The 16,527-nt window shown below is 36.5% G+C and overlaps 1 protein-coding gene across 2 annotated transcripts in view; it reads right to left on the reverse strand.

The window, feature by feature from the left end:
* The window catches only part of DAPK1 (death associated protein kinase 1), an 86,654-nt gene that overhangs the window by 13,900 nt on the left and 56,227 nt on the right, over positions 1-16,527 (reverse strand). For both annotated transcript variants that reach the window (XM_072922093.1, XM_002194596.6), the window contains exons 10-19: positions 15,406-15,495; positions 14,925-15,017; positions 13,185-13,304; positions 11,992-12,090; positions 11,093-11,191; positions 9,826-9,924; positions 8,255-8,452; positions 7,077-7,274; positions 4,030-4,128; positions 1,176-1,253 (exon numbers count right to left, since the gene is read on the reverse strand). In XM_072922093.1, the coding sequence (XP_072778194.1) occupies positions 1,176-1,253; positions 4,030-4,128; positions 7,077-7,274; positions 8,255-8,452; positions 9,826-9,924; positions 11,093-11,191; positions 11,992-12,090; positions 13,185-13,304; positions 14,925-15,017; positions 15,406-15,495 (1,173 nt within the window). The remainder of the gene's footprint in view (positions 1-1,175; positions 1,254-4,029; positions 4,129-7,076; positions 7,275-8,254; positions 8,453-9,825; positions 9,925-11,092; positions 11,192-11,991; positions 12,091-13,184; positions 13,305-14,924; positions 15,018-15,405; positions 15,496-16,527) is intronic.

Raw genomic sequence — 16,527 nt, forward strand, 5'->3', positions numbered from 1 at the left:
GACCATTTTAAGTAGTACTAGAATTCTTTTCAGTGGTCATATATAATTTGTTAATTTCAATTGATCAGATTCTCTGTGTACAAAGTATAATGCATTTCCCCCACATATATAGAGACAGGCCTTCAGTAATGTATATTCCATTATCAAGAAGAGAGTTACAGTTTACTAATATTTCTTTCAAAAGAGATCTATCTGACCTTCTTGCTTTGTTCTAGGTCAATTTGTATTATTTTCATATTTACATTATGAATAAATCACAAATTTACCTGCCTGCATGCAGACACAAATAAGAGTTTGGTGTGGGAATGTAACCATGCAAAATGGAGCCTATTATGACAAACTTTACAAAAGCTGTCATTGTAAAGGAAGTCTGCACTTTGCACTTTCTCACATCTTCACAAACATATAGTTTACAATCCTATGAAGCAGAGATTTGCTGCCGGGCCTAAAGAACATGATTCTACTTCTACCTTGGCAATACATGATGTGCACCATCTTCCATTAGCAATAGAAATGATCATTTATTTCAGTTTCTCCAATCACAGACTCATCATTGTAATTTTAACAGGATTATTTTAATTGTTCTGGCTCTTGCCTGTAATCTCCAGGCAAGTAGGCTCTGAACCTTCCCAGTATGAGTGATGCTGCCTGACTAATCAATGTGAATCAGATGTGTCAGACATGCTGCCTTACAACAAGCCCAGGTCATCTTTTTGTTCCAGTTAGCAAGACATTTGGATATACTGAAAGAATGAAAAGAACTTATGCAACTATTTCATATGGTATTGACATTTTCATAATTAAAAGAACTTATGCAACTATTTCATATGGTATTCACATTTTCGTAAAGGGCACAACCCCCCCATCCTTCAAAACCCTAACCTGAGGAAGTAAGTCATCTTGGGGGATGTGCTAATTCTTAACAGCTTATTTTCTAGTAAATATCTTAGATGCTTTGCTAGGCACTGTCAGACACAGATATAAATCAGTGGTGCATACTAGCTTAGCCAGTGTCTTTAATATGTACATATTTACTTTATTGAGGGCATAATTTCAAATTAGAAATATAAAAAGGAAAAAGGAAAAAAAAAAGACAGCATTGAAGCAAGGAATTTTGCTACAGCTTTTAGAGTGGCTGTGATGAAAATGTCACTTAAAATTCATGTATTCCCAACCTTTTTAAGTCTTGCAAGCAGACTGGCTACATGTTCATGCTGCTCTGCTCTGGCGAGATCTTCTGCTGTTTTCCCATCCTGTTAAAACACAAATTATTAGCAGCAGTTCCTTCATTTTCCTTTTACAGATGGGCATCTGGATGCCGCTGTAGCAAGATACTTTGAATTCAGAGTCTGAGAGCAAAGTCAACACTCCTCCCCCTGAATTCCATCTCTCTTCTCACCAATTAGAGGATGATAGTGATTTCTAGATACTGCCCACTGAATATATTTAAAAGGTCATAAAGAAGGGACACATCAGCATATTGACTCACATGAATAGCAGGTGAATATTTGTTTACCCATGGATAAAGACTGACAGTGGCGTATCAGAAAGGATTCCAGAAAGCAAGAAACTTGTAAGAAATGCAGTTTAAATTGCATCAGCAAGTTTAAAAGGAGAAGCAAAGATGCCTTCAGGATTCTGGTTTTGCCATATAGTTACCTATGTTTCATAGATCAGCAGTTTAATATCAAAAAGACCAAAAGAAAAATTGCCCACTACTTTGACTCTTAGATCTATCTTATGTTATTGTATTGTTTTAAATTTTGGTAAGAGGTAATTTAGAAGTACTTTGCTTATTTCACTATCTCAGATAAGAGAATTAGAAAATGCATCCACAAGAAAAAAAAACCAAGTTTTTTCCTATTCAAGCTTTCCTTGTATCTACACACAGAGTATCTACACACAGAGTATCTACACACAGAGTATCTACACACTGGTATATATAGGTAAGCAAAACTGACCTATATAAAGGGCTTGGTTACAGGATCCATGAAAATGTATTTTGCACCTACTGGTAAATTACATTAAAATTGCTGACTGGCTCCCTATATTGCAAATCAGACACCCTGCAAGAGCTGATCCTGAGTTCAAATCGCATTTGCAAGCATCTGCATCCAAACTTTTAATCACTCTGACAATTTTAAAGTTGATTTAGAGACTTCCATGAGAAGAATCCAACAACATGGTGACAGTTAACATGTGAGCACAACAGATGTTTTGGGACAATTTTCAAACATTTGAAATTATTGTATACTCCAGGAGGGGAAGGTTTTCTAAGGTCACTTAACACCATCCATGAAATCAAATTAAAAATAGACTAGTTCCAAAATGGGCTTTAACACAGAAAGAAGGCAAGGAATTAATAATACAGTCCAGTTACTTAATGGTGTTGGAAAAGTTAGCTCCTCAGGAATGGTGTTCTGAGAGAAGAAAAAGGCCATTAACTCTACTGCACTGGCTGCAGAAAGAGCTGTTAATAAACTCTATAGAACAGTTTAACAGCCTTCTAGCAAATGAGTGCAAAACTGAAATATTAAAATCACATCATGCAAGTTCCTTTGGTACTCTCCTCCTTTTTCCTTCTCTCTGCCACCACACTGCTGGAATAATGGATGGCTATGTATATTCAGTGTACTGCTCCTGCTAGATTTAGTATCAGCACTATTTATTTTGTTATGTCCTTCAAACTGACCTAAACTGAAGAGACAAAATGTACTTTTATCTTGGAAGGACAGTGTCCACACAGGCAATTATACCAACACAGCTGTCATGACAAAAACGAAGTGCAACAGCTCAAGAATTCCCCCATCACCCTTTTATTTTATCTCATCTCTACAGTACAGTAGTAGTGCAAATACATATACACAATGGGATGTAACAAATAAACAAAAAAGACAAAAACAGATGACAAAGGAAATTGGTAGAGCATCCTACCAAGTCCACTGCATGCACATTTCATTATTATTAATAGGGGACACGGCAACATACAATCCAATAGTTATCAAAAAGTAATTATTACGTCCTAAACTTGTTTAAGCCACAATTCCAAGTTTATTGGCATTCTCCTCCTACATAAGATCTGTGCTTAAAAAAAAACCTGCAGTGCTAAATCTAGAGGAATAAACCCCCAAAATTAGTATTTTCTACCAAATGAGTAAAGCAAACGATACAGAAGTTTTCTTCTTTTCCTCCTCTATTTCAGCCAAATCAGGAAAAAATTGTTAGGAGAAGAACTCTGAAAAATGTGGACTCAACTGAAATCTAATGACAACATGTCTTCCTCATATAGAGCAGTAGTTATTTCTAAGCAGAATACACTGGTTACAGTGTTATAATTGTTATAATATAGCAATGTTAAATGATTCACTGCATCTGAGTACAAAACATGGTTAATTTGTACAAAACACATGCAATGGTGTGTGTGATGTCTATAATTTATCATGGATATGATGAAAGACACTTAATTCCTGCTGTGGGTATGTCATTAGGAGGATGTTTCTCACCTTACTGAGAGTGAAAAATGCCTTCAGTGTTACTAACTGGAAGAAATGATGCTGGCTGATCTGACATGAATGATTTAGTTTATAAAGATACTTGCACGCTAGTTCACTCATCCATGCAACCAGACATCTCCCAGCATAAAACTAGAACTTTTTAACCCCTTAAAGCAAGAAAAATATTTAAGACACATGCAATGCATTTGTATGTTTCTCAAATGTGAAATGACGTGTATCTTAATGAAGTGACTTAAAACTTACAGAAAACACAATGATACAAGTAATTTGTAGACGAAGAAATTATTAGGTGTAGACAAAGTGGTAGCTGTACTGTACCATAATCAGTTCTAAACTCAGTTGCAAGAAGGAAACAAGTAGACAAGAGAGATATAACAAATACCACTCATGTTGTATAACATACAACAGCCTTTTTTTTTAAATTTCAGTATGTAATGTCCTTTTCCTACACCTGTCTATAAGTTCTCTTTCAGCTATCATGCATACAAGAAGAACAGTATCTCTCAATACTTACAGAGGTTAATGCTTCTACATTGGCACCGGTCAGGCAAAGGAACCGGACAACATCAAGAATGCCATTGTTTGCTGCCAGGTGTAAAGGTGTTCTTCCATACTAACATCAACATCAGGAAAGAAGTGTCACTACATTTGTCAAAGAACTTCACCTCAAATTTTATGAGTAATAATCAGGCATATTATACAATTATACAGACTGATACACAGGACATGTTTTGCAAAAACTTCAAGAAAAATTACTTTTTATTGCAGTTTAAGCACAAAAGTGCAATTAAAAACAAAGGTTGGATGACTATTTAAAAAATGGGGAAACAGTTTTCAAGCTAAATCCCTCACAGCTATGGAGGATTCCTTTAGAGGTTTTTTGGCTATATTTCATAATGTCTTTTAATTCCAGAAAGTGTAATTGCTTTTTTACTTAATTAAATATGAACCGCTTAAACACTAATTCCATAACCTTTAGAACTCTGGGTTCTACTTCAACCAAAGTACTACTGAAGATTAAATATCTTCCCCTTTCACCCAAAGAAATAAAAGGGATGAATGAAAGAAGTCAGTGTGAAAGAATGTATTTTCTTCAGTGAAGAGGGAAAGTGCTGTAAAGCATTGCTTTTCCAATTTTTACTTTTTTCCATGAATCTCTTCACTGACAACAGGTTCTCATGACACCCACTTCTGGCTTTGCATGTTCAGAGCTACTGTTACAAAACCTACCATTTATTCTCTGCTGGTAGCCTACTATTACTTCACATTTTTATGCTTTCAATATTGTTCTTCCTGTCTACAAACAGAAACAAACTCATAACATTTATTGAAAGTATTATTTGAGAGCAAAGCCAGCTTTCTGACAACTGGAATCTGAAAAGATGCTCAGGTTCCTCCAAACCCTACACCTCAACTCACGTAGCATCCTGCTTACAAACAGTGCTTACTAACTCTTACATCCTGGTCCCATGAGACCAGGGCAGTGATTGTCCCCCCTGTACTCGGCACTGGTCAGCCACACCTCAAATCTTGTGTTCAGTTTTTGGCTCCTCATGACGAGAAGGACACTGATGGGGCATGGCCAGAAAAAGGAAATGAAGCTGGTGAAGCAACTGGAGCACAAGTCCTGTGAGGAGCTGCTGATGTAGATGGGGTTGTTTAGTCTGGAGGAAAGGAGGCTCAGAGGAGGCCTTGTCACTCTCTACAAGAGCCTAAAAGGAGGGTCTAGTGAGGTGGGTGTTGTGCATGAAACAAGTGACAGGACTACAGGAAATGGCCTCAAGGTGTGCCAGAGGAGATTTAGATTGGCTATCAGGAAAAACTTCTTCACTATAAGGGTTGTCAAGCACTGGAATTGGCTGCTCAGAGAAGTGGTGGAGTCACTGTTCCTGGAGGTATTTAAGTCATATAGGTGTGGAACTTAGGGACATGGTTCAGTGGTCGGGTTGGCAGTGCTGGGTCAACGGTTAGACTCTGATATTACAGATATTTTTCAATCTAAATGCTTCTATGATTCTATGATTCTAAATGCATGTGATGTTCTGCTGCACTGAATCAAACATTGCCTTCAGTCAGTATTATATACATGTGGGACAAAGCCAAATGTTTGGACCAAGGACAGAAGTTAATTTTGTTAATGCCCTGTTAATACAGTGTTTGCTTCTCAAGAGGAGAAATAGAAATTAAGATTCTCTATTTAAAAAGACTCAAACTCAGCATTTCGAATAAAGGGCACTTTAAAAATCTGTCCAGGATACATTACTCTTAAAAGAATAACAGCAGAAGAATAACTACAACCACAGCTTCTGTAGCCATGATCCCACAGCCACTGAACGTTTGAAGGCTAATTGTTTTTTCCACAGCATGCCAGTGGTGATCCCAGCTCAGCATTCTCCATTAGCAAACAGGACAACACCCTCGTGGTCCATTAACTTGACTTCTCTAAAATGTACTCATATCTGTGGATCTGGATTTAATTGCCTAGTCAATCATATCTGAGCTGAGAAGAAGGACTGGGGAGCTCATTGTCTTAACTTTTTCATTAGATAGCTGATGATTTTAATTGTTGAAAATAAAAGTGATTGCACAGAAAATCCTCAAAAAACTTGATAATTTTCTTTGGCTATTATCTGGCTAATACAATGTAAGTGCTTTTGTAATAAATAAAAGTGTTAACTAGCAAAGTACTATTGCTAGAATATGTACTTTTCCAGGAAAAACATGAAGAAGCTAAAATACCTGAATCAAAGAAATTGCAGATGGAAACATAAAGATTCCTATAAGTAACTTTTAAACTTTGTAGAGCATATAAAATTTAAATAGAGCAGAGAAAGACATTCAGAGCTAAATATCAAGCCATAAGCACCACAGCCTGTCAGCAGAGTTCAGTGGCCAACCTTGACCTATTCAAACTATATAAAGTTTCCCAAAAAAGCTCACTTTTCCCTTAAAACCTCCAGGATAAAAGACATAATATAAACCTCTAGAGCATTATATTTAGTTTTCCTATACACTACAGCCTGAGCACAACAGAAGCAACAAAAAAGGCACTAGTGTCTCAAAATAATGAGGCAGATAATGAAATTCTTTTTGGAAAGTGCTTACACCAACCACAGACTGTTTGCATTTTTAGCTGGCATTCATCTACCAATAATCATTGCAATCACCATTTTTAGCGTTACAACATTGTAGCAGAAAACATACCAGTCTTCAATTCTGTGTATAACTTAATGTTACCTATGAAACCAAAGCCAGCTGTGATGCATTTTGTCTGTTCTTTTGCCACTGGATATAATCAGCATAACGCAAAGCTAAATGGCTAGGAAAGAAGGTTGGCAAAACATACTGTGATAATTCACCAGGGTTTTTTCTTTATTGATGTTTTATGATCTATTCAACTGAATAGAGGTGAGGTGAGTAATTTAATACTTTGCATTCAGCCACTTTCAGAGACAGAAAAATCAAAGAAAAGATGTTTTTGTATCAGAGAACTTGAAAAGGTCTCCTAATGCAACAGGTGAGCTAATAAACAATGTAGTTCAGTATCCATACTCTGTTTACCTTATTAGTGATATCCAAACTACAATTTGCTTCACAGAGAGCCATCACAATAGGGACATTCCCATCTTTGCAGGCCACATGTAAGGGAGTGTTGCCATGTCTGTCTTGGAAATCTACAAAACATCCTTGACTGATGAGGGTTTTAACTACTTCTATTTGACATCTTCTTACAGCAAGATGCAGAGCTATATGACCATCCTGAAATAAAGAGACAGCTTGTAAGCGAGATCAAATAATGCTAAAAATCAAAACATTTAGTAAAGTCACAGCCATCTCAAGTAACAGGGTGCATCTCCTTGCCTCAAGAATCACAGTGGTTTTTAATTTGAAGGTGGAGGCAGGGAGATGCACCATATCTGTCTGAATGAATAAACCATGAGATGAAAGGAAATTTCTCTTAAGCCACTGGTCTTTGCAGTGGAACAGATAAAATACAAATGCACATTCTCTTCTAACAGATTTCCTTAGAGGGAGGAGAGTGATCAACAGTAACAACCAGCTGAATGTTGAAACTCTAGCGTTTACTAGACAGAAGTTAGTGATGCAAAAGTCATGCAATCTGCCTTCTGATCAGTAACTTCAAAGACAGAACTTTCTCTCTGTGGTACAACTTAAAGAGAGTATAACTGGAAAAAACAATTTAATTCTTTTAGAAGTGAAAACTTTCTTCTGAACTTATTTTAATAACTATTTATTTACCATTACTAATAAAGGTAGCTAAAAGGCCAGCCATACCGAAAACACAAGCAATTAAATTCCAAATTTATTTATTTGGGTTATAGCCTGAAATACAAAAATTGATTCTGAAACAAATAGAGTCATATTTTTAAATAGTTCTTATTAGAAATGGATGTGATTTATCCAACACATAGTAATCAAAGGCCAACAGCAAATCCATCTTTTTCTCTGAAGTTAACAGTTTGTTGCCAATTACAGAACCTGATGTTCGTACAATTTTTCAAAGAGTGTTACTCATGAGGTGATAAATAATAAGGAGATCAGCAAAATCCCAATCATGGAATAATAATCATCAATGGACAACCTTAGAGACTATTTCAGCTATCAATAGGCCCTGTGCAAACTGCTATGAAAATTCACATTGTGGAAACAATGCTGACTTGCAGCACTCAAGTGAAGCACTTGAGAGACGCATCCTGTGATGTCCGGGCATCACTAACCTTGTCTGTTGCGTGAAGGTCAGCCCTGTGTTCTGCCAAGCATTCCACAATATCATGGTAACCCCTAGCAGATGCTGTCAGGAGCGGGGTCTCCCCTTCTTTGTTTTTAATGTTCACATTGCAGCCTGCTTCACAGAGTGCTTTGGCAACAGAGTAGTAGCCGTGCCAAGCAGCGCAGTGCAGTGGGGTTTCTTCTTCCTATGAACATCGAAAATCAAGAAAACAGCACTGAACCAAACTTCAGGAAGAACAACTCCTCAGCTTAAAAATACAAAAAGATGGTATGAAAAAGAAAAGACAGCCTACTAAGTAAGTCCTGTAAAAAGATGTTGTAATTTCTAATGCTGACATTCTAAAACCAAGAATAACTTCAGCTGACATACAAGTGATTATGGTACCTTGTATGTCAGCAATACTACTTTAAATCTATCCTTGCTCCTGAGGCTATCTATCTTGGTTCTCTCATTTGAAAACAGACCCGTGTTCACAAACAACTTTACATCCTGTGTGCTGTGACTAATCCAGTGTCTAAAACAGATTGATCACGATGAAGGTGCAAATCCCACTAGAGCTGCAGTTTGAGGCAGGTCACTCTGCTTACCATGTTGAGAAATCACATCCCAGTGTTCTAGGAGTGAAAACCCAAGTCTTTTAAAGACACATCACAACATGCCTTTGAAACTGTCTGCATTTGGAGTTCAGTTCTGACTGAAGTACTAATTTGCTTTTTGCTCGAACCCACGAAATTTCAAAATATTCAACTTCAATTCATTGTACGTCAGAGCAGTTATGTGGAACACCATTAAAAACCTCAAATGTTTCACAAAAATATACTGAAAGCAGCCTACTGAAAAAGCAGGGAGAATTAAAACCTACTAAAAGCTCTATCAAATTCTAAGAAATGGGTTAGCCTTTCTATACCTGGCAAATATCAAAAAAGAGACGAGGCTGATAATAGCAGTGGACTTGGACTGTATTCAAGGTTTCTGTAAAAATTTGAGTGTGAAGAAATAGACAAAGAGCATGTCCTGTCCTCCCTCAGCCTAGGGCTCTTTAAACAATGAAAAGTAAGTCCTAGAGGATGCAGCACTTGGGGAGGCTTGTGAAACTCTTACACAGAGTCAAATCTGGGTCAGATGGATTTTCTTTTCATATTAAGCCTTTTCTTCCTTGTTTTCTTGCAAGAGTTCAGACCTCTAAAGAAATCCTCCTCTCATTTTCAAAACTATGTCCTTGACACTGCAGAAAAATCCTATGACTGCTAAACCCAAGCAGAATTCAAAGCAAAAACTAATAAAAATCTTTAGCTGAACTCAAAGAGTACACACCACCACCTACACCTTCACAAGAGCTGTTTCTCCATGAAGCTTTTATTTTTGAGAGAACCTGTATTTTATAGCACTGCTTGGTTCTCTCAGTTTTTCACATAATCTTTATTTACTTATTAAGAGCTATCAAAACCTCCATAATTCTGGTTTGCAAACATGCCAGAGGCTAAAAGTGAGACTTGAAGTTTTGACCACTTATATAAGGCCTTATTTGTTGAAAAAAATGCAGCGTTTATGACTCACCTTGTCTTGAAAGTTTGGATTGGATCCAATGCTACAGAGAAACTGAACCACGTCCACATGCCCATACCGAGCTGCCACGTGGAGAGCGGTCTCCCCAGACTGCAATTACAGGAGAAGATGCCAGGGTAATTTCCTGTGTCACACATGGTACACACGGCCTGCACACTGTGAGCAGCCCGAATGTTCTGAATCCCGCACGGGATACTCCTCCCTCTCTGCTGCCCAGCCACACAGCTCCACCAGCAGAGCTTACAACCTGGCTGTACGTGATAGACACACCACCACCTGGCAGGTAGGTTATTTCTTCAAAGGATATCTTTTTCCAGAACTTATTTTTCCACTTTATTAGTTCCAGGTCACAGCCACAATGGGATTTCTAAGCAATATGATGAGGAAGCTGTGTGTGTAATTGTGTTGAAACAGATTTCCCACTTCTATTCATAATATTTCCATATGCTCCCCCCTGCCCTGTTTATTCAAATGTAAGGAGCTGGCCTAACACATTTGTATATCCTGGTGCATTTTGGTCACTATGTCTAACTATTTGCAACCCATTCTTTTTTGAAATGATATAAAACAGAAATGGTGTTTTTTCTAATAGAGTAACCTCTTTTGTAGTAGCCTTATCAGGAGTCAAACAACAATTTTCCTAAGGTACCTTGTCTCACATTAGTTCCCTCAGCAAAGCAAACTGTGTTTCACAAGTATAATTTGTTCTGTACTGGAGCTTTGGCTAGTATAAAGTCATTGCTATGATATAAAAATTTAACAGCAACTAGTTTCTAGGGCTTATGTTGCTCAAATAACACTGCCAAAGACAAGGTAAGTACTCATCAGCTATAAATTGTTAGGCTTCCTTATACTCAACTTAATAACAGTCAAATTTACTTGTCAGACAAAAGTGATTTTCAATCAAGAGGAATGAAAAACCAAATCACGATTTCGCTCTAAGTTCCAATGAGAAATCAAGTCTTCAAATGAAAATTAATTTAGGTTTGTACTTCCCCACCTACCCACCATGTACTCACCACATTTAACACGCACTCTTGGCTATCATTTGTCAGAAAAATAATCAGTACATCCAGGTACTTTAAAGTTCTATTATCACAGCCCTATATGTCAACTTAGGAAACAACACTAAAGGAGCCAGTTAAATTCTTGGCATTATGGCACGGCTGAAAACCATTTCAATTGAAAGACCTCTCTCTTTGCTAAGATAGAGTTATAGGAAAAGGCTCTCAGTGTAAAAAAAGAGCTCTTTTCTTACCTTATCCTTAATATCCAAAGGACATTCATTATCATTGAGAAATTTCAGTGTTTCTACGTGTCCATGACGAGAAGCCCAATAGATTGCATTAGATCCAGCCTGTCACACAAAAAAATTATTTCAGATCTTGTGGATCAAGTTAAAATCCTAATTCTAGATTTTCAACTGAGGTACATGTCCACTTAGGTGTACACAGACACACTGAAAAACTATTCAAGTTTATAGGAACACATTCACTTAAAAAAAAAATTCAAATTGATTCAACAACCCTACATACCAACAGTGACAACAAAACCTCTCTATGCAAGGATGATTAACAGCATTACTAACTGTTTGCAAGGATAATCCTCTTCTCCTTTGTTAGGGAGTTCTTTGGAAAGAACAATCATGAGATGAAAACCTTTCTTCTGATTGCTTTACCATCTATTAGATGGAGAAGCAGACAGTTCTTCAAGCTTGTTTTAAGTGAAGTATTACAGCATACTGGGGAAAAGAGCTTATTGTAAAGAACACCCTCCATCAAATATGAATTTTAGTTGCTATATTTCCCATGGTTAAAATATTAATTTATCATTTTATATTAAATAAATTTCACCATTGTGTTTTAGGGAAATCATTAATTTGGGCTAACTGAAGTGGTTTTGTAAGCATTAACTACATTATAAGATTAGTGTCATTCAAATTATTTCAGCTAATAAAGTGATGAAAATCATAGGATATGTATTAGTAACAAATGACATTGCTAAAACTTGGTGCTATGTTTTTTACTGTTGAAGACAAAAAACAGGATCTATAGCTCAGAGTTTTTAATTTCCAATACCACTTGGTCTGAACTGCTTGTCTCCTGCTAACTGTACTGAAAAAACTTATAAAGAGTAGTTGAAAAGCAGAGCTCCAACCTTATCTTGAACATCAATACGGGATCCACGCTTTAAAAGCAACTGAAGCATCTGAATGTTTCCACAGCCAGCAGCAATCAGTAGTGGAGGTGTTCCATGCTAACAATGAAATACAAGCAAGAATGATATCATTAATTATTGAAGGATTAAGAAAACAGTTGAATAGAAGGGATGCATTGAATAGCATTTCTGGATTTTCACTTTCAAATTAAGGCTATAGGAAATATTGTATGGAAATATTGTGTGGAAATAATTTATCCCTTTCTTCAAAAAAAGATTTACTGCACAGCAATTCTCCATGTTTTTGAGATGAATTCATGATATATCACACAGTAAATTTATGCTTTTTAAAGAAGGGATATCGATATTAAGCTCTTAGTATTAGCCTTGTTTGGTAAGAACATTCCCCTTTGCAATTTCTCTGCAGCTACCACACCACCTCAGACACAAGCCATCTAGAAAAGTGAAATGGGACTGCCCATTAAAACAAAATACCTAGTGATTTCTTAAATGGTTCAAGATCCACCGCACTACAATAACACACATTTTACTTCTATACTGCTCTTCACGAATATTTCTGAAAGTACTTTGTAATGGAAGTCACTATAACCATGCAAAAAAAGTGTGACCTCATCTTGAACCATTTAAGAAATAACTATTTTTTGCTTTAATGGGCAGTCTTGTTTCACTTTCCTAGATGTTGCTGATGCATTGTAATACTGTAGTGGACAAGAAATTTCATTACTGAAAGCGAACACCACCATGTAACATGTTCACATAAACCACTTCTGCAGTTTGCAACTTCTAACAATGCTTTGCAAAGTCAGTTTTAGCAGTCTGGTTATTCTTAGGTATTGTGCCATCTTCATAAGCCACATGAAACAGCAACTGCCACCAAGAGTGAAGGCAGATATTTGATACACCACAGTTCCTGACCATAGATTTGAGTTACACTTTTGAAATGCCTGGGCAAAATAATTTGGGCTCATTTGGGCTCCATTTTAATGTATCTTGAGAAGACCAAACACAAAACACATAAAAATTTATCCTAGAAAAAAGGCAGATTTTTTTTCCTATTCCCTTGCCTTTTCATTTCAGGTGATACATTTCTATTTTACAACCACATTGCTCTATTCAACAGGGTGGTAGCTAGTCCCCCACACACCTCACACCTCAAAGCAGACCCACACTACCTTGTTGGGTTGATTGACATCGTAATTTGTCAGAGATCCCAGAAGGTGCTGCAATCCAGGAACATTGTCATCATTGATGGCATGAATAATAGCTTTCATCACAAAAGAATCTTCCTCATCCTTGCAATTAAATGTGAAAGAAGAAAAATTGTTAGCATTAAGAAAAGATCCGTATCTAACCAGCTGCCAAGACATCAAAAAAATTTAAAACTTAAATTTTTTGAAATATTTTTTGTTAGAGAGTGCTTCAGCTGCAAGTTGTAATCTTTCATGAAACATATGGCTAGCATGTATGCATGTTATTTGAAAACCCACACCAAACCCCCCAACATGTTTTCTAGTAAAATGTGCTTCCCTCTCTGTCACACACAAACTTGTTACTCACTGACATTCCACACAAGTTTTTTTAATTAGGTGTATTTTTTTCCTTATATGAAAAGTAGATGATAGATTTCAATAGACGCAATACTTGCATAAAATGAAATTATTCCATGCATACATGTGACAAGTAAAACACCCAGCTGAAGTATCAGGTTTCGTGCCATCCAAAAGAGAGGTGCTTTGGTCCAAGCTTTCATCTATTCAAATGGATCAGTTAAAAATCTAGAACCTAAGTAATAAGTTTAGATACCTCTGCAGGTGTAACTGTATTTTTCTTCTCTGCACTAGAATTTCAAAGAGCTGAAATTCACAGAGCCCATTATTTGGATTGCTCTTACCTCCTTTCTCCTGAGGTTTCAGATTTTTTAGGACACTAACATTGGCTATAATCCTTTCTGCTGGAACACAGGTGTGAAAAGCTGATCCAGTGTTAAAAGGCATACAGATAGCTGAAGGGGGTGGGAGAGTGGTGAGTAGGGAAAGGAGAGCAAGAGGAGAACAAAGAGCACAGAAGCCGAAAGATAAGAGGAGAAAAAGTGGAAACATGAGCATGGAGTTGCACAGGAGGGCCATAGAGAAGATAGTATGCATGAAAAAGGCTTTGCAGAATTTTTGAAGTTTGATCCTATTAATGCACAGAAAAGATAGATATTCTCCAGCTCTAAACATATTCACAGACATTCCTTGCTGATCACAGGGAATTTGTGAACTGTGCATTAAAACTTGTAGAGCAAGCTAAGAAGAATGCTTTTGGATTTACAAGCATTTGTAATTAAAAAACATACAGCAATTGCTCCTAACTGCAACTCTAGTCTTATCTAATACCACAAACTGAATACTGGCCAACTCTGAAGTTTCCTCCTTAAATAACTGCTCGTTGTAACACTACTGTCTAGCATTCATTGGATTTAAAACAGGTTCAATTATTTTGAATATTCAGTAAAAAAAAAAAAAAATTATTTTAGTCTACAAAATGATGATGTAAATGATGAGTAAAATTCAGATGACACTTTTTCACCATATAATTTTTATGGTACAAAAAAAACCTCATTAATCAAGATTCAAAACCAAGAAATTAAATTTTGACACCAGGTATCAGCCTCAACAAGGTAAGTTAAATGTCAAGATTTCAAGATGCAGAAGATCAAACTATGGATAACTGACCTTTGTAATCTGAAAATCTATTTCTTCCTACTTATGAGATTAGTTAATTAATTTAGTTAGTTAATTAGTTAGTTAATTAGTTAATTAGTTAGTTAATTAATGCAAATTTTCAAGAGCCTAATATATTTCTGTTAGTTAGAAACTGGCAAAGTTCATATGTGATAAAGCATTCTAAATATATAAGGACACACTTACCAGAGTATCATCACTTCTAGCGACACTCATGCTGCTTCTGGACAAGAAAGATCTTGATAATCTTTGGCACAAGGATATTAAGCGCACTGATTGCTTTATAAAAATAATAAGAAAAAAGCTATATGTAAAAAAAATAGAAAATTCTGAAAGGATGATACCGCAGAGATTTTAAAGGACTTAGCAAAACAAACTGAAGTTTAACTTCAATACCCCATCTGCTTTTAATATTGAATTAGAAACCTTAACTTTTGTTATTTATAATAAACAGAAACACAAAGCAAACAATCCACATACAAGCATTTGTATGCAGATCACTGACAAAGATGTCTTCTCCCATACTACCATACTCAAGCACTTAATTTATTCCCGATGTTTCTTCTTCCTTCTTTTCCACTCTTAAATGTGCTGACCTTTCCCTGGAACAGGCAATTCTACTGCATTTGCATGTCACCACCATTTGATGTGTTATGGAATGACTTACTTTCCATTTTCGTCGTGCTGCAAACTTCTTGAATTTCTCCATATTCACTGCAGAAGCTTTTCTACTGAGTGCTTGCTGAGTGTCTTTAGGCTGTGAGCAAAGGGAAAATAAAGATGTTCTAAAAAATTCCATAACTTCTGCATGTAAGGCTCTGTCCCTCAGTGATGATTTCCACTTACATTATAATAGTACTCCAATCATATTGTAATAATGAAGTAATTGTAAGCACATAATTTTAATATTCAGAATTTAGTCTGTCATACAGATGGAATTTCTTAAGAAAATGCTGTAAGGGAAATCCAGACCTAAGAATGCAATACTAAAATGTTCTTTTTCATTTTAAACAAAAAACCCCTTCAAACATCAGAACATTCAGCCTTCCTCCCTCTCTGATAGAGGCATTTGATTTCCAAGATAAATCCTGTCTTCTGGGAAGATTTCCTGACTGATTTTAAATGCAGTCAATCTTTGTTACAGACTCAGTGTAATCACCTGGACGCTGCTGAAAAATCAATCCCTCCCCAAACAAAATCACATCTCACCTACCAGTGCAGCAAGCTCTAAGCCCTCATCCTTTCAAATTTTTCATGGGCTAATACTAAGCACCAATGACTAGTGGTGTACACCAAATTTTGCATTTTATGATCCCATTCTTGAAGTCATTTTTACGGAGATATATATATCAAAGAATTGTGGAAAGGCTTGGGTTAGAAGGGAACCAGTTTCAACCTTCCCTGCCACGGAAATACAGGTAAAGATAGTGGTGGGGTAAAGATAGTGGTGGGAAAGGGGAAAAGAGGATATGACCAGTGGACTGGGAATCAAATGCCTGGAAAGTTAAGTTATAAAGCAAAGTAATAGGGTATAAAACAACCTGTCTCACGAGTGTGGAACTTGTGAGGCCAACTTGCACAATGCTTGCTTTAGTGGTTAAAAATATAATGTCAATATGTTCCACACATTTCAACTATATCAGATTACCTCAGCAAAAATTCAGCAAAGCATGGTAAAATTTGTAGTTTGGCACTTTGCTGTAGAGATGTCTGCCCCTGGATATTGTACCGTGAACTGGAGCAGTTGTGGCACAGATAAATATTCTGCTAACTGATTATCTGGGAAGTC

Source organism: Taeniopygia guttata, chromosome Z, assembly GCF_048771995.1.
Source record: "Taeniopygia guttata chromosome Z, bTaeGut7.mat, whole genome shotgun sequence".
In the NCBI taxonomy this organism is placed as follows: domain Eukaryota; kingdom Metazoa; phylum Chordata; class Aves; order Passeriformes; family Estrildidae; genus Taeniopygia; species Taeniopygia guttata.